This window comes from Prinia subflava, chromosome 8 (genome assembly GCF_021018805.1).
Source record: "Prinia subflava isolate CZ2003 ecotype Zambia chromosome 8, Cam_Psub_1.2, whole genome shotgun sequence".
NCBI classification, from domain to species: Eukaryota; Metazoa; Chordata; class Aves; order Passeriformes; family Cisticolidae; genus Prinia; species Prinia subflava.
The window spans coordinates 17,651,370-17,678,543 of record NC_086254.1 but is presented as its reverse complement, the minus strand read 5'-3'; the positions used below and the strand labels follow the sequence as shown (position 1 = coordinate 17,678,543).

The window sequence follows — 27,174 nt, the reverse complement described above, 5'->3', positions numbered from 1 at the left end:
ACGTTATCACATTGAACCAGGGACAGGAATCACACTCAGCCCATGCCAAATTGCATTACAATTAGTCACAGCTCTGCAATCTGCTTTGGGAGAGAGGCAGGGGGGAAAAGCATCAGACCCCACATTCCCTGTGGAGAGCTGTGGGGAGGCAGGGCAGGGGCAGGGGCACCCAGGGGCTCCTGAGAGAGCCGTGGGGAGGCAGGGCAGGGGCACCCAGGGGCTCCTGACAGAGCCGTGGGGAGGCAGGGCAGGGGCACCCAGGGGCTCCTGGCAGAGCCGTGGGGAGGCAGGGCAGGGGCAGGGGCACCCAGGGGCTCCTGAGGGAGCTGTGGGGAGGCAGGGCAGGGGCACCCAGGGGCTCCTGAGGGAGCCGTGGGGAGGCAGGGCAGGGGCAGGGGCACCCAGGGGCTCCTGAGGGAGCTGTGGGGAGGCAGGGCAGGGGTAGGGGTGCCCAGGGGCTCCTGACAGAGCCGTGGGGAGGCAGGGGCAGGGGCACCCAGGGGCTCCTGAGAGAGCTGTGGGAAGGCAGGGCAGAGGCAGGGCAGGGGTGCCCAGGGGCTCCTGACAGAGCTGTGGGGAGGCAGGGCAGGGGCAGGGGCGCCCAGGGGCTCCTGCTCTCACCTTGGTGGCTCTGATCTGCTTGTAGATGTCCGTCTGCTGCCGGATGCGGTACTCCAGGTCCGAGACGTGCGCCTGCAGCCAGTTCCAGCGGCTGACGATGGCAGCGCGGTCTGCTGCCCACCTCCACTCTGCCCTGCGCCGCCTGCAACGACACACAGCATCACTCTGGGGTCACACAGGCCACAGAAACCCCAGGGGACTCACAGACAGATCAAAAGCTCCATCCTGGACGGCAGGGCTGATACCATCTCACCACTGCTAATAATTACCAAGGAATTACAGACGTGCTGCAAGGGCCATGTCTCTGCAGACAATATTCCAACATCTTGTAGTACCCAGTGACTGAAGCCTTCAAAAACTCTCTGTCATCAGTCCCCAAATCCACCTGAACAGCAGCTCATACCATGTGGGCACGATTAAACCTCAGTTTAATTGTTTCACAACCACCACTGCTGGGGTTTAAAAGCTGGAGAGGACCAACCTTGCACAAGCTGCTCCCCTGCAGTGATGTGCTGCAAAGGACAGAGCAGGCAACAGCAAAGAAAACCTGATTTCTGCATCTGATGGATGGACCAAGCAAATAAAGAAGCCAGGAAATAACATCAGCTGTCATCAAAACACCCTCAATCCCCATTGCTGCACTCCAGGGCAGAAAGGAACACAAAGATGGTAAGGAATGGATAAATCCTCAGCTCCACTCTCCACGTTAAGCCACAATACCATGAAAATGTACCCTAAGCATCCTGATTCCTGTGGATAAATTACTGCCCAGAAAGAAAGAAAACCCCAACACGGTGTGGAAACAAAGCATCAGCAGAAAGTGCTGACAAATCCATCTTGCTGCACAAAGCCTTTGCCACATCTGGATGCTCAGCAATTAAGAAATTAATCACAAAATAATTCCCTTTGCCCATCTCCCTCTCCTTCTGTGCAGCAATTTTGAACCAGCCAGAGCATGTGGGGCAGGGGAGCCACAGTAATGTCCAGATGTTTCCTCCAAAATCAAACCAGAGAGTCTTCTGCTGAGATGAACCCATTTCAGAGCTGAAACCAGCCACGACAGCAGAAGCAGCACGTGGTAAAGGAGGTTTTGTACTGAGGCAGCCCCAGCTGCAGAGATGGGAAGGAGCAGAAACCATCAAGTTCTTCAAAAAAATCTGCACCTTCTGGGCCTCTGCCTTGATTTAGGCGTAACTGCTACCAAATGCACTTGCCTAAAAATGAAATGAATACAAAAATGTCCCAGGGTTATTACAAGTTTCAAAACGACTAATAGAAATACCCTGAAATGAGGAGTTGGTTCAGTATGCTCTTTGGGGATACACAGAGCCCTGGGAATTGTTTTTAGAATCAAATGCTACTTACAGTACATCCCAAGTGCCAATTCCCTAGTTTGCCTCTCCCAACATTACAAAGCGCCTCTGCCTGCTGGAACACTGGCCTGTGCTGTTAAATACAGCCCGTTCTTTTGCTCAGATTACACAGAATTTGAGATTAAGTATGAAAAAATATAGTTTTAAATCCATTTAGTTTCTTAAGCAACAGCACAAGCAGCAGCAGACCTGCTCCTCACCTTAAAATCAGGACACATCCTACCCCAGAAAAACCCACTGGATTTGAACCAAAAATAACGCAAGAAAGCGAAACACAGTAATGTACACTTCATCCTCTGACACCCTGCGGCAGCACTGGAGGAGGGGAGGAGCAGAACGATGGCTCAGCCACACTTTCCAAAACAGCACCCAGCGTAGAGCGTGGCTATATTTAGACTGAGCCTTTCCCAGCTGGTCCCACCCTTCCCTGGGAGGTGCTGGCAGCAACAGCCTGGGATGGATGTTCCCCCACGAGGATCAGCTCTGGGTAAGGACACACAGACATTCCCCAGCTTTAATGAGCGTTTTGTGAAAATTCTGTTCTCATGTAGCATTAGAAAGGAGAAACCACGCAGAGCACAGAGTGTGACATCCTGCAGTGACCGCTGGGCATCGGAAACCCCCGCCTGCTCTGCAGGACAGGAAAAGCCTCTCCTTTCGTTCTAAACCTGAACAGAGTCTACAGGAGATGGAGAGGGACTTTTCACAAGGACATCAAGTGACAGGATAAGGGGGAATGGCTTCAAAGCGATAGAGGGAAGGGTTAAATTGGATATTGGGAAGAAATTCCTCCCTGTGGGGGTGGTGAGGGGTCACTCAGTTCCACCCCTGCCATGGCAGGGACACCTTCCACTGTCCCAGGCTGCTCCCAGCCCTGTCCAGCCTGGCCCTGGGCACTGCCAGGGATCCAGGGGCAGCCACAGCTGCTCTGGGCACCTGTGCCAGGGCCTGCCCACCCACTCAGGGAAGGATTTTTTCCAATATCCAATCCCAGTCTCAGCTTCGAGTCCCTCAGTCAGCCCATCTGCCACCAGGCCGTGCTGCTTTCTGCTGAGTCCTTGCAGCTGAATTCCAACCAGGCAGGCACAGACAGCCCCAACAAACTGAAGGAGTTAGAGATTAGCAGACTTATTTTTCACCAGGAGACTGCCCTACTAAAGGCCCAGCTGCAAAGTGAGCAGAGCAGATCCAGCAGCTGCTGCTAAACATCCTGGTAACAACACGGAGCAGCTCAAAACGGAGCCAGAACTGATTTCAGATCGGAAAGTCACCGGCTGAAGGGAAACTACATTATCAGATCCACTTCTAGGGATCAGTGGAATGAATGAGAAACAGCCACCAAGGTCTGAAGGGAGATTGTTTCTGCCACTCCAAGCACTTGAGCAAACCCAAATCACCTTCATGTTAAATGAGGAATAACAGATCACGCTGGAAGAAACAGTCGATGGCAGAGGAGAGAGAAACACAACACAGAAACACAGAGAAACTCTGCAGGCAGCCAAGCAGGCTGAGAGCTGCAAGAGCCATGGGAGGGATTCACTGGGAACTGGAGAGTGCCTCTGGCAGCGGTGCCAGGAGGTGGCACAGCCCAGGGCACCCGGAGCCTCATGCTCACAGATTAATGCCACAACACAGCGCTCCAGCTTTCCAGGCACTTTCCATATGCCTCCCCTCCTCCACTCGTACTGGCGTATTCCCAGGGGCTTTGCTGTCCCCTGGAATGCTGTCACCTCCCAGTGCAGAGGCCACGCTGGATTTACTCTCCTCTTTCCTCCGCAGCTTTGGACAGAAGAGACCTCACAGGAGTGGTGCAGAGCTCTGGGGTTTGAGGCTTTCCCCCGGGACACACTGCTCAGCCTCCCTCACCTTCCAGAGGCAAACTCCCTTCCAGAGAGGAGCCTCACCAGGGCATTGGGACACAGTCCAGGAGGTACAGGATGGGACCTTTCTTCAACACAACCAATTCAGCTGCTATTTTCCACTTTGCTCCTGTCCCCATCTATCCTTCACATTCATTTTTCAGCTCAACAAGCTTTACTCTTATTGGATCAATGCAAAAGCAGATGAGTGTGTGGAGCAAGAGTTAAAGCTCTGCCAAACCCACTCTCATGATGACTCTGAGGGAGGAAGAGAAAACCCCACAAGGCTGGAGAACAATCTCATTAGCTGATCGTAACATTTCTGCCTGCAAAGAAGCCAAAGTGAACAATTTGTTCAGCTGAACACCCGCCCCCAGCCCTGGACAGAACCAGCAGCTTTGAAGGGCTCTTCTATTCCCAGCATGTGCTCAGCACTCTGCTGAATCTCCTTCCAACCTCCCCTCGGCTCATTCACTCCCATATTCACACAAACTCCATAGGCTGGGAGTAAAGATTTATTTCCACTGAAAACTTGGGAGCACAAATCCTAAAGCATGAGCAGGGCTAAGCCAAGCTCCCGCCCCAAGACAGAAGTACCCAGTTTCTAACCAGTAAACTAAAAATCAGCATTTTATTCACCTCCTGTTTCCAGCTCAGAGCAACACTGCTGGCTGTGAACCCCCAGCACTGCAGGAGCTGCAGCATCAGTCCCTGCAGCAATGCAGTCAAGGTCCGGCAGCAGAGCAGTTCCAGAGCACTGCCCAAGGCTGGACAAGGTCTCAGAGGATTTTTCTAACTGAAAGATTCCAGGTTTCTGTGCAGGTGAAACTCCACAGCCCCAGGTGCTGCAGGTGGGTGACGCAGCATCCCCTCCCGTCACTGCCGGGACACTGAGTCACTGCTGCCTGTGCTGCCCTCCCCACCCAGCCACAACCCCTGTGGGGACACCAGAACCTCCAGAGGGGCAGGCAGCAGCTCCCACCGCAGCCTGCAAAGGGCAGAACGGTGTCTCACAAGTACTCCTGAGCCATTTCAAACCCAAGTGCCCCAGATCCTTACCATGACATTTATGCACTGCCCCAAGCATTTATTCAGCTGACTGCCTGAAAAACAGCCCTTCCCAGCTCCAGCTGCTCTAGAGCCCTCAGCAGCGACAATTGTTCCGTGACAATAGCCAAAAATTCAGATTGTATTCTTGCAGCTATGCCACTGCAAGTTCTTAGGGCCATGCCTGAACCCTGCCTGGCACCCATGGACAAAGGCAGAAGGGGAAGGTGGGGGACAGCAGGTGGGATCAGGAGTGTGGTCAGCACAGGCTGCCTGTTACACCAGGAAAAGCAACTCTCCAGAGGCACAGCAGAGCAGTCAGCTGAAAAACACCATGCTTTAAGAGAATTTATTGGAGCCATTTTTCAGTGGCTCCTGGGCACCGAGGCAGGCAGAGCAGAGCAGCTTGAACTGCCCATGTCCAGATTCTGCCTGATCATCATCACTCCAGAAATTAAGGCAGTTTCTTAGTCCCTTGCAGCTAAATCCAGGAATGAGGAGGTGACACTACACCAGGCACCAAAGTCTGCTCCAGCTGTGTTCAGTTCATTGGGAATTTCTCCCTTAAAGCTCTGGTTAAGATGCCATCCTCAACATAAACTACGAACCAAGGATGCCCACTTTTCCCTCAAAATGCCTAAAATACAATTGCTCAAGCTTACAACAAGCATCTTCTAGGAGCATGTCCTTCTTTTTGCTGAGTAAGGTCCTTTATCAATATTGTAATTTTGCTTACAGCAGCTTCCCCGTAGGTCTGGGTTGCACGAGAGAATCATTATCTTTCTTAGACTCTGATTTTTCATTAGGAGTTAAAATTCTTCAACAAGAAAACACAAAGTGGCAGAACCACAAAGCCATTGGAAATTGTGCTCTTCATTTTTTTCTCCTCTTCACATTACAGGTGGGATCTCACCAAGAGAATTATGACTTCTGAGCTGAAGGCCAGCGACTCCTGTTCACTAAGAGGATACAGTAAGTGATGACAGAGGTTTGACATCTTCACTAACACACCATGAGCACAGCCAGCAACAACCACAAGCCATTATCTTGAATATTGCAACTCCATCCTAAAGCTCTGCTTGCTGCCAAAGCAAAGCAGCAGAAGAGCAGAGCAGCCACTTCCCAGCTCCTGGCTCCCCTCAGCACCATGAGATCACCTCACACTTGGCAGCATGGGACGATGTGACTTTCTGGATTGCTGGAAAACAAGCTTTCCTGAAAATAATGCAGTTAAAACATCAAAGGAGAGCAGGACGGGGGTGTTCAGCGTTCTAAGTTCTTCAAACAACACTGAGAGCACAACAGAGAGGAGACAATTACGGCACAGAGTAAACTGTTTGAGAAGTTATTACACTTGTTCCACAGCAAAGCCCTTTGTATGTGTGCAAATAGAGGAGTTTGGTGTCCAAGTGGGGGAGCGCTCGCTGCAGCCCATTAGTGCCACAGGCCCCGGGGGAACAAGAATAGAGACTATGCAAATCAGGATCCATTGTTAAAAGGGAAAATTTATTTCACATTCCTGAGCAGCAGTGTTCCTGGAGCATAACAATTGGAGAGGCCCTTCTGCTGAGTATGGCACATTTTTATGCTCCACAGTAAATCAATATTCCGTAATACAGAAACGACATGAAATTATTGCCAGGGTGAGGACGGCAGCCCCGAGCTTTGGTGAGCAGCACTAACACAACACCGTGTCAGAACGGGACTTCTTTGGGACATGTTTTCATGGTTCAGGAGAGTTACTGAAGGCAGAATTTATGGAATGATTCTCCAGGATGTTAAAATCTTCCAGCTCATAACATAATGCGAATGGCACCAACAAAAGCATTTCCTGATTGTGCTGCTCCCAAGTTATTTAAACAAGTGCCACCACAGCTGTCTCAGTGTCCCCAGGCCTCCCCCCTCGGGCAGCACCAGCAAAACAACCTCACACTGAGATACCCAAGAAAAAAGGGAGTTGATCTCAAAGCAAAGAACTCTTCCTTGCAAGAGGGGAGCTGACTGTTCCTTCAGTATTTACCAAACTTCCAACAACAGAGCTCACTGCACACTGACACGGGATGCAGGAACTTGTTTTCAGCTCAGCCACTTCTGATCACTGTCACTCAGGATGGGGTGAGCAGCGCTACAAATAAAACCTGCTTTCATTTTCCTCTTGGTTTATCTCACAGGAGATGGAGTCTTCCTCTTCACCCCCACCCAGTGCACCCAGTAAACACCGACAGAGGGGAGTGAGCAGCACTGGACACTCCCTTCTCTCCAGGGATGAAAAAGCAGCTCCAGTCTCTTCTCATTATGCAGCCGTTAAGACCTGAGGTCAAAGGGTGTTTTGTCATGGCTCATGGGGACCAGGGGGGCTTTTGTTTAACTCCACAGGTTCTGCAGCCCGAGATCAAAATGAAACTTCAGGATAAGTGATTACACTGGAACAGGCTCAGCTCCAGGCCTGGGAAATTTCTGCACTGCTGGGATGACCTCACCCTCCTTATCTGCTCTTTCATGTGCTGGGAGGAAGAGGAGAGAGCTCTGCAAATACATCCCCAAATGCAGAATTCCAACACGAAGTTTGTGTTCCTGAACACAGCTCTGAGATCACAAAATTACACTCTGCTCTGTACCTGGAACACAAAAGCTTCAAACCCTCCTCACAAAAGTCTCCTAAAAAGTTTTTTTTTTCCAGTTTTTCTCACAGTTTATTAGAGCAAGGAGGATTTTAAGCTCACACAAAGGCAGGGAGAAGTCCAGAGAGTTTTTGACTCCCCATCTCTGGAAATGTTCAAGGCCTGGGGCTTGGAGCAGCCTGGTGTAGGGAGAGCTGTCCCTGCCCATGGCAGAGGGGTGAGACTGGATGAGCTTTAAGGTTCCTTTCAACCCAAACCATTCTATGACTGTAAAAACACATTTGTTTGAACCATCTAATGACATCAGGACAAAGCAGGCAGAAGCCAGGGAAGATCTCCACAGAAGCAGAAGCTCTCAGCAGTGCCAAACACGGCTGAAATGGGCTGGGCTTGGAGTAAGGGAGAATTAATCCTGGATTTCAGGGGACACTGAAGCAGCACAGAGGCATCAATTCAGAACTGGTGGTATGAATTCACCAAGCAGGTGTTGTCCAAGGCTCCCTGCCCTCCAGGGCAGCAGCAATCTGCTTCCCAGCCCTCAGGAGAGCACTGAGAGCAAATTCCACGAGTGCAGTCCCAGCTCAGGCCACTCACTCAGGGGCTTGCCCTGATTCCCAAGCCTTCAATCCCAGCAGCTTCAGAGTTGTAGAAAAATGAAATTTCCTTTTCTGTTTTGGCTTGAAGCACAGGGAGGTCATCCCTGTTCAAAGCAACAGAACACCATGTCTTCTGGGGGAAGGGAACACCCACTGGATGCAGATATTCTCTGTGGTGCTGTGCTCAGCTCATCTGCAGCCCCCCTCAGCACGAGTCCCTGCTCAGGCCTCTCCCAATGCAGTTCCCAGCAAAGATCACCTCTAATCTAAATCAGAGCAAGAATAAAGCTACACATCAATATTAAATCTGAAGGTCATTTAGTCAAGGGAAGGGGCAGCCGTGCTATTTCTGGCATCAATCCAAGGAAAGTTTCCTCTCTCAACCCAAAGAGCTCTTCCAGTTAACACAGAAATAACACATTTCTGGCTCCCAAGTCCTTTATCTAAGAAATGGGATAAAACAATCCTGCTGAAGGACTGCTGTATAGTACACAGGAGCGTGGAAAAAGAGAACAGAGACTGATGTGAGTCACGCTCTGCTCGGTCTTGCCTGGAGCCAGAGAAACACGGTGGGAAGGAGCCCTGGGATGGCACGGGCAGGGAGAAGGGCAGCTGCTTCCAGCCACTGAACTGAGGACAGGCAGCACCACAGGCAGCACAGCAGAAGGTACAAATTATGGACTTAGCAATTGTGTTCCACAGCAAAGATGCAGAAAGGTTTCATGGCACTGGATCAAATCTGAGACTGACATCCCTGGGGATGCAGGGGGAGCTGCTGGTTTGGGGTAAATAACTGGGGCACAAGAGGAAGGAGCTTTAGGCAGAGCTGTCCTAGGGCGGCTGGAGATGGCCAAAATCAGGCTGTGAAAATCCAGCAGTATTTCCGTGAGAAGAAAGGCACAATCTGCATTGTTCGGCCATGTGAAACCCCTTTTATCAGAGACGCTCTGGCACACAAAGGACTGAAGAAACACTGGATTCAAACATCAAATGGGAGACACAAAAGATGATCTCTGCTTTCCAAGAAAGGGCTGAGCTCTGACCAGGTTGAAGAATCTTCCAGAAGAGCAACTCCAGGCACTAATGAAGGGTTTTCAGGGAGCTTCCCATCTCATCTGCATTCAACCACCAACACATCGTGTCACTTCCCTCCTCTCCTCATCACAGCTTTGGCACCAGTCATTGTCTGTCAACACCTGTGAATTTCTTGGGCATTCCTGGCTCCTTTATCAAGTTTTCCATCATTTAATGAATCTCATTTAATGAATCTGCATAGTCCCACAGAGCACAGTTTAGGAGCCACTATTTCAGTCCGTCCTATCTTCTGAACGTGTTTGCCAGAAACAGTCTGAAACCCCAGCAGTTCCTGGACAGTAGAAACAGGAGTATCTCACCAAACACACGGGATGATCTCCTAGGAAGTGATGGACAGAAAGCAGCCAATGCTGCACTCAGCAGCTCCTCTGGGTCCTGTGGGTCACATCTCCACCCTGGCAGAGCTCCGGGCACAGGAGGCTGGGGGGGACAGGCAGAGCTGGGCTCCTGCCAGGGCTCCACCTGTGCTGCCAAACCAGCCCTCAGCACAGCTCAGTGCAACAAGGGCCTCCCCAAACACAGCTTCAGCCACAGGAGGCCTCTGCCACTCGCCTTGGGCTGACAAAGGCCTTAATGTTTAAACTTACAGATACCCTATTTACTGACTGAAAAGGAGCACGGAGTAACTCCCGCCCTGGAGGGAGAAGGACGCGGGACTGGCTGGGTGCAGAGCTGAGGGGTGATGGTCACACGCTGCACACTGGGGGGCTCAGGTGTGACCCCCACACACACCCACACACCTGTCTGTGCACAGACCCTGCGCAGGACCCGAGGACTCCTCACAGGAAAACTTCACACAGCTTTGGATGATGAACTCTGCAGAGTCCAAATACATCAAGTCACGTGTGGGGAGATGCTTTCTGCCACAGAGCCAAAAAAGGCAGCAGGCCACAAGAGAGAACACAGGAACTATCACTGAGAGCACAGATAAGGGATTAACTCCAGGTAGGCTCCAAGGAGGAAATCCACATCTGACCAGGGAGAAAAGTGAAGAACAAACAAAAAGGAAGAAAAGTAAGAAGCTGACAGCGGAGTCCGTATCTGTATATCCGTGGTGGGAATCCAATAATTATTTACTACATCACAAAAGAAGATCTTCCCTTAGGGAACAGGAATTCCACTGCCACTGTGGAATCCCGACCCAGGGCTCTCATCCATCTTCTGTAACGTGGCAGAGCAGTGGGGGGAAGAAGAAATTCTTATGGTTTAAAAGGCTCAGAGCTGGGCCCCCAGTCCCAACCTGTTAATTCCGTGCTCCATCACAGATTTGCCGTTTGATCCTGGCCATGGTACTTGACATCTTTTTCTCATCTATTAAATGGCCAGAGGAGTTCTGGCTCACGGTCAAGAGGCTCTGTTATCTGTGGGTATTTATTGTCCCAGGCACAAGATCACTTTAGAGTGGAATGGTTTTAGCATCACAGAAGACATTCCACTGTAACCATCAATTTACTACCTTCTCTCTTTTAATTAATTAAACACTTGCCAAAAAGGCTCCCTCTGATCAGGCACACACTCCCTCCCAAGCACAGGGGAGGTGGGTGAAGAAAAGCAGAACAAAGGGAGGGTTTTCACCTTGTGGCATCTCTGATCCTACAGCTGCCCTCCCCACCCCCTCCACTGCCAGGATCTCCTGGAGCAAAATGTGTGTCACAGATACACAAATTTAGGAGTGATTATATGGGCTTCATTTCATTGACTGAGATTAAAAGTGAGGGGTCAGCTGCAGGTTAACAATCCACTCATGTAGTAACTCTGTTGTTTGGGCTTTTTATTAGCTCAGCTACACGAGGCACCTTCAGTGTGAATTTGGGGAGCAGGACTGTGCAGTCGTTCCCATGTCACAACTGTCACACCCTCCTGAATGCTTCCTCCTCCTCTCCCTGCAGCTCAGGTTCTTCCCAGAGACTCTTTGGCTATTTCCTAAAGCTGGGGAAAGGACACGCTGTGTTCAGCAATTCTTTTTGTTCCCTTGTGCTCCATTTTCTTTCTTCAATGTCTCAAAAAAAAAAAAAAAAAAAAAACAAAAAAAAAAAACAAAAAAAAACCACACCACCACAAAGAAAACTCAAAAAGCTACACCTATTTCTCCCCTTTGGTAATCCTGAATATATTTATTATCATGCCTGACCTACAAAAGAAAACATGACCCGATCTACAGAAGCCTGCATCAAGGGTTATTTTGCCTTTTTGCTGTTTTGTTTTTAAAACCCGCCCTTCCCCCAAAGCTCTGATTTTGCAGCATTTGAGACTGGACAAACACTTTCCAAGGAAGTGGCGAAATTTCCTAGATGTATCTGCTGAGACAGCCACTACTCAGGGAAATTGAGGAGGTTTTCAAAACCCTGCCATCCCTTCGCAGCCACCTCTGCCAGGCCAGGCTGGAGGAGGCTTGGAGCAGCCTGGGGCAGTGGAAGGTGTCCCTGCCATGGCAGGGCTGCCATGGAAGGGCTTCAAGGTCTGTTCCAACCCAGCCATTCCAGGACTCCACAACAGGAGGCTCTGGAGCTCCCACGCTGGAGCTCCCACCGCGGAGCCTCATCCCGTGTGTGCCACCCCGCTGCCCCCAGAGCCTGGCCGGGTCTGGGACCAGCTGCAGCAAATCCAAGCCTTAATCCTTCCACATGAGAAAGGAGAGAGCCACAAGGGCAGGAGCCCAGAGCTGCTGCTCCCCTCAACAGGTGTGGACGCAGAACCTGGACTGGTGACAAAGCCTCAATGCTCCCCTTCATGGCCAGCAGTGCTGGGACAATGAAATCACTGTCCAAAGCCTCGGAAATAAAGTTCCTCTTTGTGAGAGTTGAACTCTGACAGGCAAGAGCTGCAACCCAAACCCTGCTCCACCTCCTGCAAGGACTCAGACAAATCCCAGCCTCTGAGGTTTATGCTGCTGCCATGTCCTGCCCTGCCACGAGCAGAAAATTCTCTGCACAGCCCCGGGTTGAAACCACTTAGGTGTCCCTCAGGACGAGACCAGAGACATCCACTGAATCCAGCGGGTTGGAGCTGACAAACTGAACAAAGGGGAACAGGAAATAAGTCTGGTCACAATTCCAACACTCCTCTGCAGCCATTGCAAAAGGGTTGTGCAAACATATTTCATAAATAGGTCAGAGAAAGGAAAAAGCAGATGACAGACAGATGGCACAGAGAAAGGAGACAAGGAGGAAGAAGAGGGCAAGAATATCTGAGCCAAGAGAGAAGCAGCCAAGGAATTCTTCAATGAAATCCCAGTTCAATTAAACGGCTCCATGCTCCAAACTTGACAAGAGGTAAAACACAAAGAGAAAGTCCATTTTATTTTGGACAAGGACTCCTGTTCATGGAAATCACATCTCCAAGCACCAGATGCTGTTCACCTTCCAGCACCTCAAATTCAGGTCATTCCTGGGAATGGAGCAAAGTGCACTGGTAATTAGGGTCTACAGGACAGCATGAATTTAAAGCACCAACACAACCTTTGTACAAACTTTACAAGAAAACCATCACCTGGTGTGTGTTAAAGGAAATTATTGTACCAGAACGTTTAGTGATCCATCAGAAAAAGGGAGGCCTCAGACTTTACCTCATCTGCTGACACATCCCCAGGTGAATCCCAGAATCCCAGACTGGTTTGGGGTGGAAGGACCTTAAAGCCCACCCAGTCCCACCCAGTGCCATGGGCAGGGACACCTCCCCTGTCCCAGCTGCTCCAAGCCCCAGTGTCCAACCCAGCCTGGGACACCTCAGGGATGGGGCAGCCACAGCTGCTCTGGGCAGGACACAATAAATCCCTCTCATGGCACAACCAGACACACTTCAGCATTTTCACTGAAGTGCACGTTAAGTTTCTCCAAGTCTAAAACTCCATGTATGTAACAAAAAATGTGTTTAAATGCATAAAGGTAACTCTCTTTGAAAAAATCTCTGGTGCTCAACAGGTTCTTGACCAAGCCATCAGCATGGTTCTCACCCACAGAGCACACAAACCACGTCCCAGATGATGAGCAGCCGAAAGGACACACCAAGAACAGGAGGCATTTTGAGTAGTTTCTGCAAAACAAAAATCTAAATAAACCATGATTGAAGGAACAAAAAGTAGTGAGATGCATCACTGACAGCAAGATGGTGCACTGATACTGACAGCAAAAGAGAGCATGAAAATACACTTAACACTTCTGACTGTATGCAGCTGACACAAAAGAATGTAGGGCAGAATGAGAGTATTGGAATTTATGGGGTTTTTAAAAGACAGAGAGAAAAATGAGTTTGGATCACTGAGGAAATGCACTATTGGATCAGACCACTACGAAGCCTTCTTTAAAACAGAAGGGAGGCTGGCAAATCATCCATCAACAAACCAGAAAATCTTAAGTGACGTTTTAAGTAAATGACAACAGATTTAAAAAGCCATCACATCTCCTGTTCAAATTCAAGCTCTGTTCAGATGGCAAGAGGCCACAAGATCACATCCACAAGTACTTGTATTTGCTCCACAGCTTCCCAACCAACAGGCAAGGGAGGAAACAAGAACTGATGGCTACAAGATCAACCTAAGCAGGGAAAGAATGGCTCTGAAAATCCACTCCAGCTCAAGCAAACAAGCCTTTACTCAGCTAAATCAGCCTCCACAGAGATGTCTTCTCACATAAATGATCTCATCTGGCCTTATGATCTAAGGCAAAAACAAGTATTCTTGACACCAGTTCTCTGAGCGTTTTCTTTCTTTTCCTGCCAGTTCTCTCAGGATCATTTTGTCTTTTTCCAGCAGTGTTTCTGTCCCACTGCCCAAGGCACTGCACCACTCCAGCCATGTCAGTCTTGTCCTGCTCCTTCCAGGCCAGCAGCTGGAAGATCAAGACACACTGTCCACATACACTGTGTGCTTGTTCAGGAGAATTTAGGCACAAAAACATTTCAGCCCCAGCAAAGTGTCCCAACCACCAGTACCCAGCAAATTCTGAAGGACTCAAACACTCAGCCCTGCTGATTTTGACGTGGCTGAAAGACAGAGCCAAGTGCCTGGATCATGGAATCAGCTCCACTGTGGCCAGCAGAGCCTGAGGGGCAGACCCAGCTCAGCTCTGCACCCACACCTGGCAGAAGGAGGGTTCCTACCAAAACACCTTTTAAAAGAGATGCTCAGGCACAGCCAGAAGGTTCACCTGCCCCTCGAAACTGGAAATCCTGCTGGAAGGGATGTGGAGCTCACATCTGCTTCCCACATTATTCAGAGGACAATAAAGAAACTAATTATGTTTGGAAAGTCACAATTTATTTATAGCATGGCATCAAATGTGTTACCAGGAGAGCTTAAAGCAGGTCAGGGTTACAGTCCTGCAATCACCTGCACAGCACATCTTAAAATACCTGGGCTGGCCTACACTCACAATAAAACCAAGTTCAAACACAGCTAGGTCCTTAAGAGTAATCCTCCAGTACATGTTCGCTAAAAATCTCAATGGAAACATCATTTAAAGACCTTTATCAGAAGAGACAGAGATAAGGGTCATGTAACCTGTGGGTGTCTGATTTATTACAGGTGAGCTGAGCAAGGAGAAATTCAAACACATAATTAGAAAACAGGGAGGTGGAACAGACTCACAACAAGCCCCTCTTCCTGCAGCTGCTCCTAACAAGCAATGCCAGCCCTCACCAGGCTGCAGGCGAGTCACCCTCCCAAAGCCCAGACAGAACTCTGAATCAACACTGAGACAAGAGCAAACAAGGAAAGTGTCCCAGCTCCCATTCACTGGGGAATCCGATTACTCAGACTGCCCTGCAGCTAATGGAAAAGGGGACACGGCGTGACAGAGGTGACACTGCCACACCTGCAAAATCAGCGCTCAGTTTTCCCTCAAGCACCCACAGAGGAACCCATCTCCAGCATCTCTCTCCCTTTCTGCTGCCCACACCGCTGACAAAACCCAAAGCCTTTTAAGATTTAGTAATAACTGAACTTTTGTTGGTTTTTTATTTCAAGGAAAGACAGGCCTCTGCTGATTTCACAGGGCAGGAAGAGGACAGGCTGTGCCCCTCTTCAGCTGCTCTTACAGAAAATGTGCAAAAACATTATCTAATTGCAGCAGTGGAGCATCTCTGCATCTGCTCACCAGGAACCTCAGGTCAAGCTTCACAAAGCTACAGAAAGAGGGAAAAGGTGAGGGAATGGGGGGGTGGTTAATAAATGTCAAAATTCATCATGCAGAAATTCTGTTCAACCACTGCTATTCCATGGTGAAGAGAGCTGACTATGTTTGTTTTCATCTTCCCATGCCCTCACAAGTTCCTGTAAAACCTGTCTCAAGACAAAGTGGATAAATCCTGGGGCAGTGAATAAAATGTGTGACCCTCCTTTCTGTGTTTCAATGCTTCTCCTGGATATATTCTTCTTTTATAGGACAACATCTACTTCACATTTGAGAAACCAAGAGACTGTAATTGCTTCAAACCAGCAAAGAATTCCAGAGTAACTATTCCAGACTTTACAACACTGGTGGGAATAAATCCTCCGTGAATATGGCTTCAAAAAGCACCCTGTGCCCTCTTCCTCTTTCAACTCACTAAAATAAGACTTAAGAGGAAATCTGCCAAGACACCAAAGAAAAAGGCCACCTGTTCTGCTAAGGGAACTAAGGGAAGCAACAATAACCCTCAGCAAAAGCACAAAGATAAAGGTTTTTAAAGCTGCACCACAACTGGAGGGAGCCAGGATGGCTCTCAAGGACTCAGCACCCCGTGATGTGTCCTCCTGTCCCTGGGAATGACAGCAGCTCCAAGCTGCCCAATCCCCCCCCGCAGAACAGCAACCCTGGCAGAACTATTGGCAGAGTCATTTAAATTAAAAATATTTTATAACAAAAATAATAAAAAAATCAAAAATAAGAAAAGAAAAAGGAAAAGGAAAAAGCTGTGGCCGCCCCATCCCTGGCAGTGTCCCAGGCCAGGCTGGACAGGGCTGGAGCAGCCTGGCACAGTGGAGGTGTCCCTGCCATGGCAGGGGTGGCACTGGGTGGGCTTTAAGGTCCCTTCCAATCCAAACCACTCTGGGCTTCTGGGACTCTTTTTTTAGCACTGTTGTGCCAGAGCCTGAGAGCTCAGGATTGGGAGCCTGTGCCGAGCTCCTGGTCTGTATTTAACACTACAGACAATGCACCACAGCCAGTGGCTCTCACACCTCAGTAAATGTCACCTAAAAGGAAGTTTAAGGCTTAACTGCCAGGTTAGTTCACGTTTGTGCACTGCTTTCAAGATAAAAACACTCTGTGAGCTAAGCATTATCATCAAGTCTAAGGAGGGCAGACTTGGCTCTAGGAGAGATACTAGAATTACATACACACAAATTAAAACACTTGGATTCTTTCCAGAGCAGATCATTCCGAATTTGTCTTTTTGCTTGTCAGTACACAGTTCCACAAATGTCTGCCTTTTGGAGACATGGGACAGAATCCACACAGTCAGGTTCCTAAAAGCAAATAATATCAAAAGCCATTCCTAAATGGCAGAAGATTATCCTCCAAACAAGGAAAAAAGCAGCTTCACTTTTGTCATGGGATACCCACAGAGCTTGAAAACTCTCAACTTTATGGCCCATAAAATTTTTCTGACCTTCACAGTGTGACAGCAAACCCCTTCAATGAGAAACTTTAGTGAAAAAAAGGCTCTAAAAGGTTCAATCCAAGTATTATATATAAACAATGAATATTTATATAAATATTTATGTGTAGTAAGTTCCAAAACGAGATTCAGGCAAGAAGCAATCAAAGCTTCCACAACAAGCCTGGCAGTCTCATGGAAAGCCACAGCAAGTGGCTCCAACCAAACCCCCAGCTCAGGTCTCACTCCCTGTACCTGAACAAGCCTCTCTGTATTGTGCTGGGAGTTTCTGGAACGGAGTTTAGTCTTTAATCAAAGTTTATTTTCCTCTTGCAGAACACTGAGTACTCACATATCAAAAGCCTTGACAAAATTCCGAGGGCTTCACATTTTTCTTACTCCTAATGAAAACCAGCCTGGCTGGGGTTGTGAATATTGTCCCCGTTACTGTGACTTCCAGGACTCGGGATATTCGGGATATGGCCCTGCTGCTCCTGGTGCCCTGGGGAGCCTCTGGGCACCCCTGGGGTGCTCAGGCAGAGGGGGCAGAGCTCAGCCCTGCTCCCTGCACCCCGAAATCAGGGATGTGTTTGCTGACAGAGGTGCCCAGCTGCAGAGGCAGGGGAGCAGGGCCAGGCTGTGCCCAGCAGCAGGGCAGGACCTGGGGAGCCAAACACGCCCTGCTGGCACCTGCAGCTCTCCAAACAGCCCCGGGCACCCTCGAACCCAGAGCCAGCCCTGGGCTGAGAGCACAGGAGGGGCTGGCTGGGACACGCAGAGCCTCAACAGGCTCCAGAGGAGAGAAGATTCAGGGGAGGAAAATGACACCTTAAAGAGAAAGCTTCTCACTGAACACCAGCAACTCGAATATGCCTTAACTTCATTCTTGTTCCAACATGGAGCAGTGTTAATCAGTTACCTCCCCCATGCTTTGCTTTTCCTCTATTCTCAGATATTTTCAGTAAGTATAGAATACTATATAAAGAGACAGGAGCCCTGCTGAGCTTATACTTACATCTAAATTAACAATACTGCCTTAAATTTCGAGTTAAAACATCGTAACACAGAAAATACAAGTCCAATTTTTAAGTGACAAGTACTTTGCATTACAGAACCTTTTTAACACACTCCCAGCTCTCAAATAAACTGATCACCACACAAAGCCCAGCGAGGCAGCTGGGAGCAGTTCCAGCCCTTGCCAGGGCCATGAGAGGACTGCAGGCACCCACACAGCAGCAACCTCTCCTGAGCAGCAACTGAGCAGTTTTCTGGGAATAAGAGATCAAAATCCATCACTACAATTTATTTATCTGTGCCAGGGGGACAAGAGGCTGCTGTGTGCAACTGCCCAGTGGTTTTACACATTAATCTGTCTATGAGAAAGATTACATTTAACAGTAGAAAACAGCAATATCTGCACATCCCTCTGCCAACTTTCAATCTTGAGATTGAACTGCTCAGGCCAGAGCCTCTGGACTGCTCAGAGGAACAGGGGAGCCCAGCCTGGAGCAGCTCAACACAGATCACAGATTGCACAGGGATCACACATTTGGGCTGGAAAAGATCTCCCAGACCAGAGTTCAAGACATGCAAGACAGACTGAACAGTGTGAGCATGCAAGTGCTCGTGGTACCACTTAAGCATCTCTGTAAAAGCAGCTTCACTATTGACCCTCTGGTGTTTAAGAGGGAAGGAGCCGTGAAGTGAAATCCTCCCCACAAAGTAAGAATGCAGATATCACAGAGTCTCTCTCCCATATGGATTCTGAACTGTCCAATAAGGAAATTAAAAACTATCTATTAAAGCTTTCCTTCTCTGCTTTCAGAGAAACTGGAACAGAAGCAGGGGACTGGCTCTACCCAACAGCTCCCAATACTGCTGGGGAAAGGTGAACACATAGCTTTAGGATATTTGGCAAGACAAGAGCAGAAATAAAAGCAATTTACTTCAGCAATGATCACAAGCACTTTCAGCCATAAGAAATCATCCTCCCAATGGCAGCATCCCCACCACGTGCTCAGTGCTTCCTGCAGGAGACAAATTCCTGCTCTGTGGAAGAGAGGAGAATTGTAAAATCGAGTGAATGGAGTTTAATCTGAGCTGGGAATTCTCAGGAGCCTTTGCTCTCAGGGAGGAGGTTGTTAATTCAGTTCACTGCTAACTCCAGCAGCCTAGCACAGCGTGTACCCCGCTCCCAACCCCACAGCAAAGCTCCCTGTGAAAATTCAACAGGACACACACGGACAAATTCTCCCTCTGGAAACCCAACTGCTATAAAGGGAGACCATGTTTTGTTACATCTCCTGAGATTTCTGTCTCCCAGGACCTTCACAAAACCACTCACCTGCCACTGCCACCCTCCTCCCAGACTCCCCACACAGGACACCCTGATCTTTCTCAGCTACCAAACGCACCCAGATCCAGAGACCCCCATGAGAGGAATGGGGAAACAGCAAGTTCAGCTGAACACTCTCCAGCAAATAAAACCTTTGCCAGGGTCTTATTAACTTATTTTGACAGGCAACATTTCTTGCATCAAGATCTTTGCTTTTATCTCCTAGGAATTAAAGAGCTGTCCAGTCTTTATGCCCAAAGTTAGAGCCCAGGTATTTGAAAGAGCTGGCATTTCAGACCAAGAAGATGAACTAACCAGCAGAATTGTTGGGTTTGCTGTGTGTCCCCAAAAAGGATAGAGGTTTTCTCCCAAACATCAGAGCAGTAACAGAAAGAGGATTAAAAAATGGACAGAATTTTAACAGAAGAAATCTTAGAAGAACATGCCTCTAACAGGAGCACATTTCAGTGAAGCCGAGAAAGAATTGCAGAGCTGCAGTCTAGATGGTCTTATTTTAAAAAGCACACAACTTCAAAGCCCTGAGATATGTTCTGCCATGAAGCAGCACTGAACTTGGCTGGCTTCCCTCCTCTCTCCAAACAGCAACAAAGGAACACTGTTCTTCCCCAGCAGACAGCAAACACTGGCACATATTTTCAGGGAGACACCTGTTAGGGCTGGAAGAGCTCAGGGAGTACAGCAGAGGTGGCCACAGTGACCCAGTGAACTCCAGAACCACCAGGGCTCTTTTTGATCCCTGCTCTTTCCTGCTCTTCCTCAGCTCAGTTTTAGAGACAGCACAGATGCTTCACTGGGGAAGTTACAAGAGGATGTTTAGGCACATTCCACAGATAAACTCTTACCACCTCCCAGAGCAGCACTTTCCCCTCATTTCTCTAAAGGAAACACCAAAATGCTGCAAAACCCACTTGGGCTTCGGTCAAGGATTATTTATACTTATTTTATTTTTTAAAAAAATCTGCATGCAAGCTGTGCCAACTATTCCTGCTAAGAGCCTGTAAAAGCCTCATCCTTAAAGATCTGGAGCAATAGGCAATGCTGCTGCAACTGCAGCTTGAGACACAGAACATGCACAGCAGGATTTCCTCCTCAGTACATCCTCGTCCATTTAGAAGTGTGACAGCAGATACCTTCAGTCTCCAGTTGGGAGAAAAAAAGGGGAGAGTAAGGCTCACGTGAGCTAAAAGGCAGCAGTTAATGGTTTGGGGCAAAACTTTCCTCCCCAGAGACACCAGTCCAGACTGATACAGGAGGATCCTGATGTTGACCTTCATGAGGCAGCAAAGAAATAATGATTTATGTCCTTTGATATAAAAACAGAACTTACAGCAACAAAAAAAGCTACAAGAAGTGTATTGGACCTTACAAACGAAGTCCTGGACAAACTGGTAACTGTACTGAGTTCGGTTTATTAAGAACAAATGAATTTGCAACCACTTAATTCTATCTGAAGGCTGACTAAGCAAGGCTTACAGGCTGTTTTACTGACAAGTCTCATCTTTAAAAGCTCCTTATCTAACAGCTCTCTGCTTTTGCCACAGCAAGTTAGAAATCTAAGATAAAACACCGGTGGTGCAGAGGCAAGAACAAGGCACCAAGCAATAGGAATTTAACCACGTTAAAGTATTTTGCATCCTGCTATCCACATGAAAATACAAGTTCTAGAAGAGATGTTAAACCTCATGTTCCAAAACAGAACAACCTCTAACCAACATGAATGAACTCTACCACAAAAATCAGATCCTCCTCCTTCGTTTTTATGTTTTCTTCCAAAGCACACAGAAGTGGTTTCAGGAACAGGGTTATGTGCTGCAGCATAAATCCTCTGTGCAATAAAACCACTGACATGCAGAGACACAGCAAGATTGAGTTTGGGCAGCTTATTTGATATGGGGCAGGAATTGTTCCCTGGCAGGGTGGTCAGGCCCTGGCACAGGTGCCCAGAGCAGCTGTGGCTGCCCCTGGATCCCTGGCAGTGCCCAAGGCCGGGCTGGACAGGGCTGGGAGCAGCCTGGGACAGTGGGAGGTGTCCCTGCCATGGCAGGGGTGGCACTGGGTGGCTCTAAGGTCCCTTCCCACCCAAACCGTTCTGTGATTCCATGAAATAAAGCAGGTGGGATTTTTGGTGATGTGGTTGTACCATGAGAAACTTGTCACACATATTAAGATTTCATATTCAAGCTCTCAAAACAAACTTGCTTTTACCTAGTGACCTACACCTCACCTCCTGCTTGTCCTAAAACCTGCTTTAATAAAATTATATTGAGATTGCATTGAAAAGGAGACTCTAGATTTCCTCCTTGCAGCCAACAAACTTAACCATACCTGTAACTACAGAGATGAGAGCAAGGGCCTCAAACTGCTGGGACCTAAACAAACACAGAGGTTTCTTTAAAAGCTGCTTGTATACCACACACTGAGTGTGTACATACATACCTACACACTCCAAAATGATTTCAAGCCTTTCAAAACTCACCATAAATTCACACAAGTCATTCACAATTCCCTACAGTTTAAAAAACACAAGCAGCTAAAAAAAGGATTGTACATCACATGTGAAACAGAAAACAAAACCATTTTTACTGTAGAACAGTCAGATTCAGCTGCTGTTTGGGAAACGTACAGTCAATTACATTTATTTCTGTGACTCAGGACTCCTGCAGCCTGCTTCTCTTCCCAGAGATACCCGAATTATCCTTCAGCACCTTCCAGCTTTGTTGCTGGCCTGTTACACAGCTTTATGTGGCCACAGTCCTCAGCTCACATCTGATGATTAACACAATCCTGCAGAAGAGCAGAACGCTGCTGATTCTTTCTAAAAGAGCTCCCCAGAATGCAGTATTAATTTAATCTCATTTAGAACAGAAGGATTCAGCATTTCATTCTGCAAGGGAGAGATGCTTTCTACTATGTCAAGGCAGCAAGCAAGAAATCAAAATAATGAGTTCAGAGCCACATTGCTGGGTTCCCACAGACTGAAATTCCATAATGTGAAAGAATAAACTGCCTTCTTGAACAATTAAGCAGCATTTTCTAGTCACAAAGGTACATCCTCCTTGGGTGTCACCAAACACTGCACTGATTCCAAGCAACTCAGCCGCTCTTCATAAAAAAAATTCAAAAATGAGTCCTGCTCTTGCTGGCAAGGTGAGTTAGTGGAAGCTCTTTCCTTGTCAAGGACAGTGCGGGGCTGTGTCAGGCAGGCGTGGCAGGTTTGCCACGGCTCCTCCCTGGTGTGAGAGCAAACAGGGAGAGCTCCTGAGGGAAGGGGCTGGGTGGGGAGAGGGGGCACAGACTGGGACAGGCTGGGACAGCCACCCCAGGGGCAGGGACAGCACTGGCATCTCATCCACACTGCCCAGGGCCAGATCAAAACCCTCCCTTTGGACCACCCCTCCAGAAGGGATTCATGTCACACACTCTGTTGGCCGCTCCACCAGAAATTTATTTTTCTTGGACAGATTTTCCTCAGCCCTTTCAATCAGGTTCAGCCAAGACAGACTCTCTACTCCAGGACTTTTCACAAGGACTAGATAATGTTTGTTTCATGCCAAGACACAAGGCAGGAGACAGAATAAAAGTATCTGTAGAGAAACCAGGCCACTTTCTACCTTCTGAGCAAACTCCACTGCAGTTCAAGTGCCACAGTTTGGAGCACCTCATACTCCAATTTTATTTTCATGCTGTGTGAAGTCTGCAATAAATATCCAGCAATTCTATAAGCAGTGGGAAAGCGAGAAAAGAGAGAGGAATATTTGGTCTGTTTCTTTAAATTGGATGCTTTGCAACCAACAGGATGTTCTTTAATACTGGGCTCCAATTTGCAAGAATAGATTCTTCTTGAAGGTGGGATATTTTTAGAAGATGTTTTGATTGGTGGCATTGAAGCATCTCATCCAAGAAGGAGAGCTTCCATGGTTATCCCAAATCTCCTCAGTCTCTCAAAAAATCAAGACATCAATCTCATCAGGAGAATTTTTTATCAAAGATGTGTTCAGGAGGGTTTTCCTGTTCTTTTGGGGGAAGAGGGAGTGGGAGTGAATGGAGCATTACTCACCCTGCAGTCACCACTTTCTAGGAGTTGGGTTTTTCAAGAGAAGTGAATACTAGACCATTTTTTTTAAATTTTAGTTTTTTTATTTACAAGCAGAAGCAAAGCACGTCACATTCAGATGTCTAAAAGCCAGGACAAGAGCCAAAATAATTGAGCTGGGATAACTTTCAGTCAAGTAATCCATGAGGAAAGGCAGCAAATGAGAATAGTTTGGAGTATTACATCTTCCAGATCTTAATGCTTGGTAAAACGAAAAAAGGTTCACACAAAGAACAGAATAGAGGTTCTCCATCCACTGGGACTTGTAAAGAGTGCTGCAAACAGCACTGCCAGGCTGAGAGACCCCCGAGCCCAGGAGGGCACAACCAGGGGACAGCGACCCTGGCTGAGGTGGCACTCCCTGCTCTGGGACCCTGGCTGAGGTGACCCTGGCTGAGGTGGCACTCCCTGCTCTGGGACCCTGGCAGAGGTGACACTCCCTGCTTTGGGACCCTGGCAGAGGTGACCCTGGCAGAGGTGACACTCCCTGCTTTGGGACCCTGGCAGAGGTGACCCTGGCAGAGGTGGCACTCCCTGCTCTGGGACCCTGGCTGAGGTGACCCTGGCAGAGGTGGCACTCCCTGCTCTGGGACCCTGGCAGAGGTGACACTCCCTGCTTTGGGACCCTGGCTGAGGTGACACTCCCTGCTTTGGGACCCTGGCTGAGGTGACACTCCCTGCTTTGGGACCCTGGCAGAGGTGACACTCCCTGCTTTGGGACCCTGGCTGAGGTGACACTCCCTGCTTTGGGACCCTGGCAGAGGTGACACTCCCTGCTTTGGGACCCTGGCAGAGGTGACCCTGGCAGAGGTGGCACTCCCTGCTCTGGGACCCTGGCAGAGGTGACACTCCCTGCTCTGGGACCCTGGCAGAGGTGGCACTCCCTGCTTTGGGACCCTGGCAGAGGTGGCACTCCCTGCTTTGGGACCCTGGCTGAGGTGACCCTGGCAGAGGTGGCACTCCCTGCTCCAGGACCATGCTCCTCCCCAGGCCCATCCAACCCTCCCTGCAACACATGGGAGGTTTTCAAACACAAACTTTTTCAATTCACAAACTTTGAAGCCAAGAGTTTCACAACAAAAGCCAACACCAAAGTCATTGTAGCAGAAACAAAGAGGCTGCGAGCGCGTTGCTGCACAGCCTCCAAGGGCCCAGAGGGCCAAGTGGGACCCGCAGCCAAACCATGACACACTTGCACCTCCCCAGATCTTGAGGATTCCCAGCTCTGGAAGGGATACACCAATTTTTTTTCATTAGAGGAGCTGGAATGTGCTGTGCTAAGAACTGGAACTGTGATCAGCCAGTGCAGCTCTGCACTGTCAGCTCACTCCAGGGGCCAGGGAGTTCATGACTACTAGAGAGGGTGGGATGTTTCCATCTAAATAAAAAAGAAAAGAACCTCAGCAAAACGGAAAACGTCCCTCTGAAATTACCATAAAATCTTGTGCAATAAATGCAACTTTAGAAGTGACATTACCCAGCTCTGAGCTAACAGGCAGTTACAATGCCTGGAAAAGTGAGACTTTTGCATGGATTTCTACATTCTCCAAGACATCTCTGAGAAGGAAAACAACACTTTTCCATCAGCTCTCTGCCCTAATGTGTGTCAAACACCCATCAGAGGTTCAGTGGAGGTGATTAATCCTGGAGAGAGCCGGGCACAGCTGCTCTGCGGGCAGGGAGGAGGAGGAGGGGAGCTACCTGTCTCCTTTTGAGACAGCAGCACAAGCCACAGCTAAGGAGATAATCACAAATTCTCAGAACCCCCGTTATCTCACCAAGCATCAGCTAAATAAATAAACCAAGATGCTTTTGGACAAGCTACTCTCAGAAATGAAGTGAAACACAGCAGAGCTCCATTACTTCAATTAATACTCCCATTTGTACCAGGTCAGCAGTTCCCAAGGGCAGCGAGGACAGGCACATCCCACTGCTCCTCATCCAACAAAATCCCCAATCGCGGGGCAATGAGCACCCAACTCACTTTAAAACTCCAGCAGAGCTCTGTAGGACCCAACAGTAAAAACAGAAAAAGAAGGAAAAAAACAGAAAAGGCTTCCCTGGAGATGCTTTCTTGAAAATTTTGGTTGTGGTCTCTCAAACTGGAAAGAAAATTACACAGTTTTACAGAATCACAGAAAGGTTTGGGTTGGGAGAGATCTCAAAGCTCATCCAGTGCCACCCCTGCCATGGCAGGGACACCTCCCACTGTCCCAGCCCTGTCCAGCCTGGCCTTGGGCACTGCCAGGGATCCAGGGGCAGCCACAGCTGCTCTGGGCAACTCCTTTCTCTCAGGCCTCAGAATTTTAAGTAAAATCAAATTTATTTTTTTCCCAGTATGACAACTGCAGCAAGCTGAGAACAGGAAGATCACTTTATGTACTAGTTTGACTAGTTGAAAAATTCAAACACCTACATCAGAGAGGAAAAGCTCCAAAAGGAGGGGGAGGGGGGGGAAGCTTCTATTATATAAGGCAAAGATTGAAAGTAGCCAAGTGCTCTGCATGCAGATGGTTGCTAACAAGCAGACAAGAAGTAGATGAAAGGGATTTTGAGGAATGCCGCAACATCAGAGGAAAACAATCAAGAGAGGATTCCTCCAGCAGATTCAGCCAGTCACACTCAGCTCCAGCAGCAGACCCTCATTAGTGGGGACCACCTCGTTAGTGCTGAGGGGCTGCAGAGGCTCCCTCCCTGCTGGAGTCCTGCACTCACTGCTTGTTCCAAGCACCACAGCTAAAAGCATCTGGGAATTTACAACCAAAATCGTCACAGATGTGACCAACAACGAAGGAAACATCCACAACATTTTCTGCTCATCCTCCTCTTTCAAGGAGCTGCATCACCAAGCACCACAGTTTCCAGAGAGCATCTTTTTAAGTTGTGAGAGCAAAACAGGCACAGGGAGGGATTGCTGGGGTGTCTGTGCAGGGCCAGGAGCTGGACTGGGTGACACTTGTGGGTCTCTTCCAACTCCAGATATTCTGTGATAACTTTCCCTAGTTCCTCATAAAGCCACTGAAATGCTCAATCAAGTCATTTTCCCTTGAATTTTTCAGAGGAGCACCTTGTCCTGGCACACAAATTCATTGCTCAAGCACAAGAAAACACTGGTAAAATAACCAACCCAGTTTGCAGAGCAGCTAATCTGACCAGGGCTTACCTGTACCCAGCCTGAAGGGCAGCTGGCTCCGGAGTTTAACACAACCAAAGCACGCCTGGTACAGAGAGAAGGGGGAAAACAAAGGCACAGCTGTGCCACAACAACTGGGTGGGTCATGAAAATCTTCTCTCCTCAGAGGATACTATTTTGAAAATAAATACTATCTCAGGAGCCAGCAGGCAGGAGAATTAGCTGCAGAAAGAACTGGAACTCCTTCCATTAAAAAGACCTGGCCATGAACACCCTGGGAGAGGAGGGGCACAGGGCCAGGTCTGACAAGTGGAAGATTCACACAAAAGAGTGAACCAGCACAGAACCACTGTAACTGGAGACAGATGTAATTCCAGCCCACTAGGAAGAACTCAAAGAACAGCTCACATGCAGGAAAAAAGCAGCTAAAAAAGAAAAACCAGCAGTCACACACTTCATAAACCAGGTTAACACCTAATACACAACACAATGTCAATCAAAACCTTCAGGTAAGATTTTTTACAAGTATCACTTATTAAAAGTAGTTTTAAATACTAAGAGTTAAGCTGGTTTGGGCTTCCTGCCCATTTCCAGAGGCAGGGAGAGGGGGATGGTGGGGGGAGCAAGGGCTGAGTATGGAAAGCTGTCTTTAGGCACAATATGAATCATCACACTGAGGAATCTTCTTTAAGTGGCTGGCTACTACTCAGATTTATTTTATTTAAAATGGGATGATTTTGACCAATATATGCACGACGAAACTTGGAGAACTCATTACACGACACTCTGCTGTGTCTGTCACAAT

At 48.4% G+C, this 27,174-nt stretch overlaps 1 protein-coding gene across 4 annotated transcripts in view; it reads right to left on the bottom strand.

Annotated features, from left to right (window-relative positions):
- The window catches only part of KANSL1 (KAT8 regulatory NSL complex subunit 1), a 77,864-nt gene that overhangs the window by 20,936 nt on the left and 29,754 nt on the right, over positions 1 to 27,174 (bottom strand). For all 4 annotated transcript variants that reach the window (XM_063403662.1, XM_063403663.1, XM_063403660.1 and 1 more), the window contains exon 3: positions 622 to 763. In XM_063403662.1, coding sequence (XP_063259732.1) covers positions 622 to 763 — 142 coding nt within the window. The remainder of the gene's footprint in view (positions 1 to 621; positions 764 to 27,174) is intronic.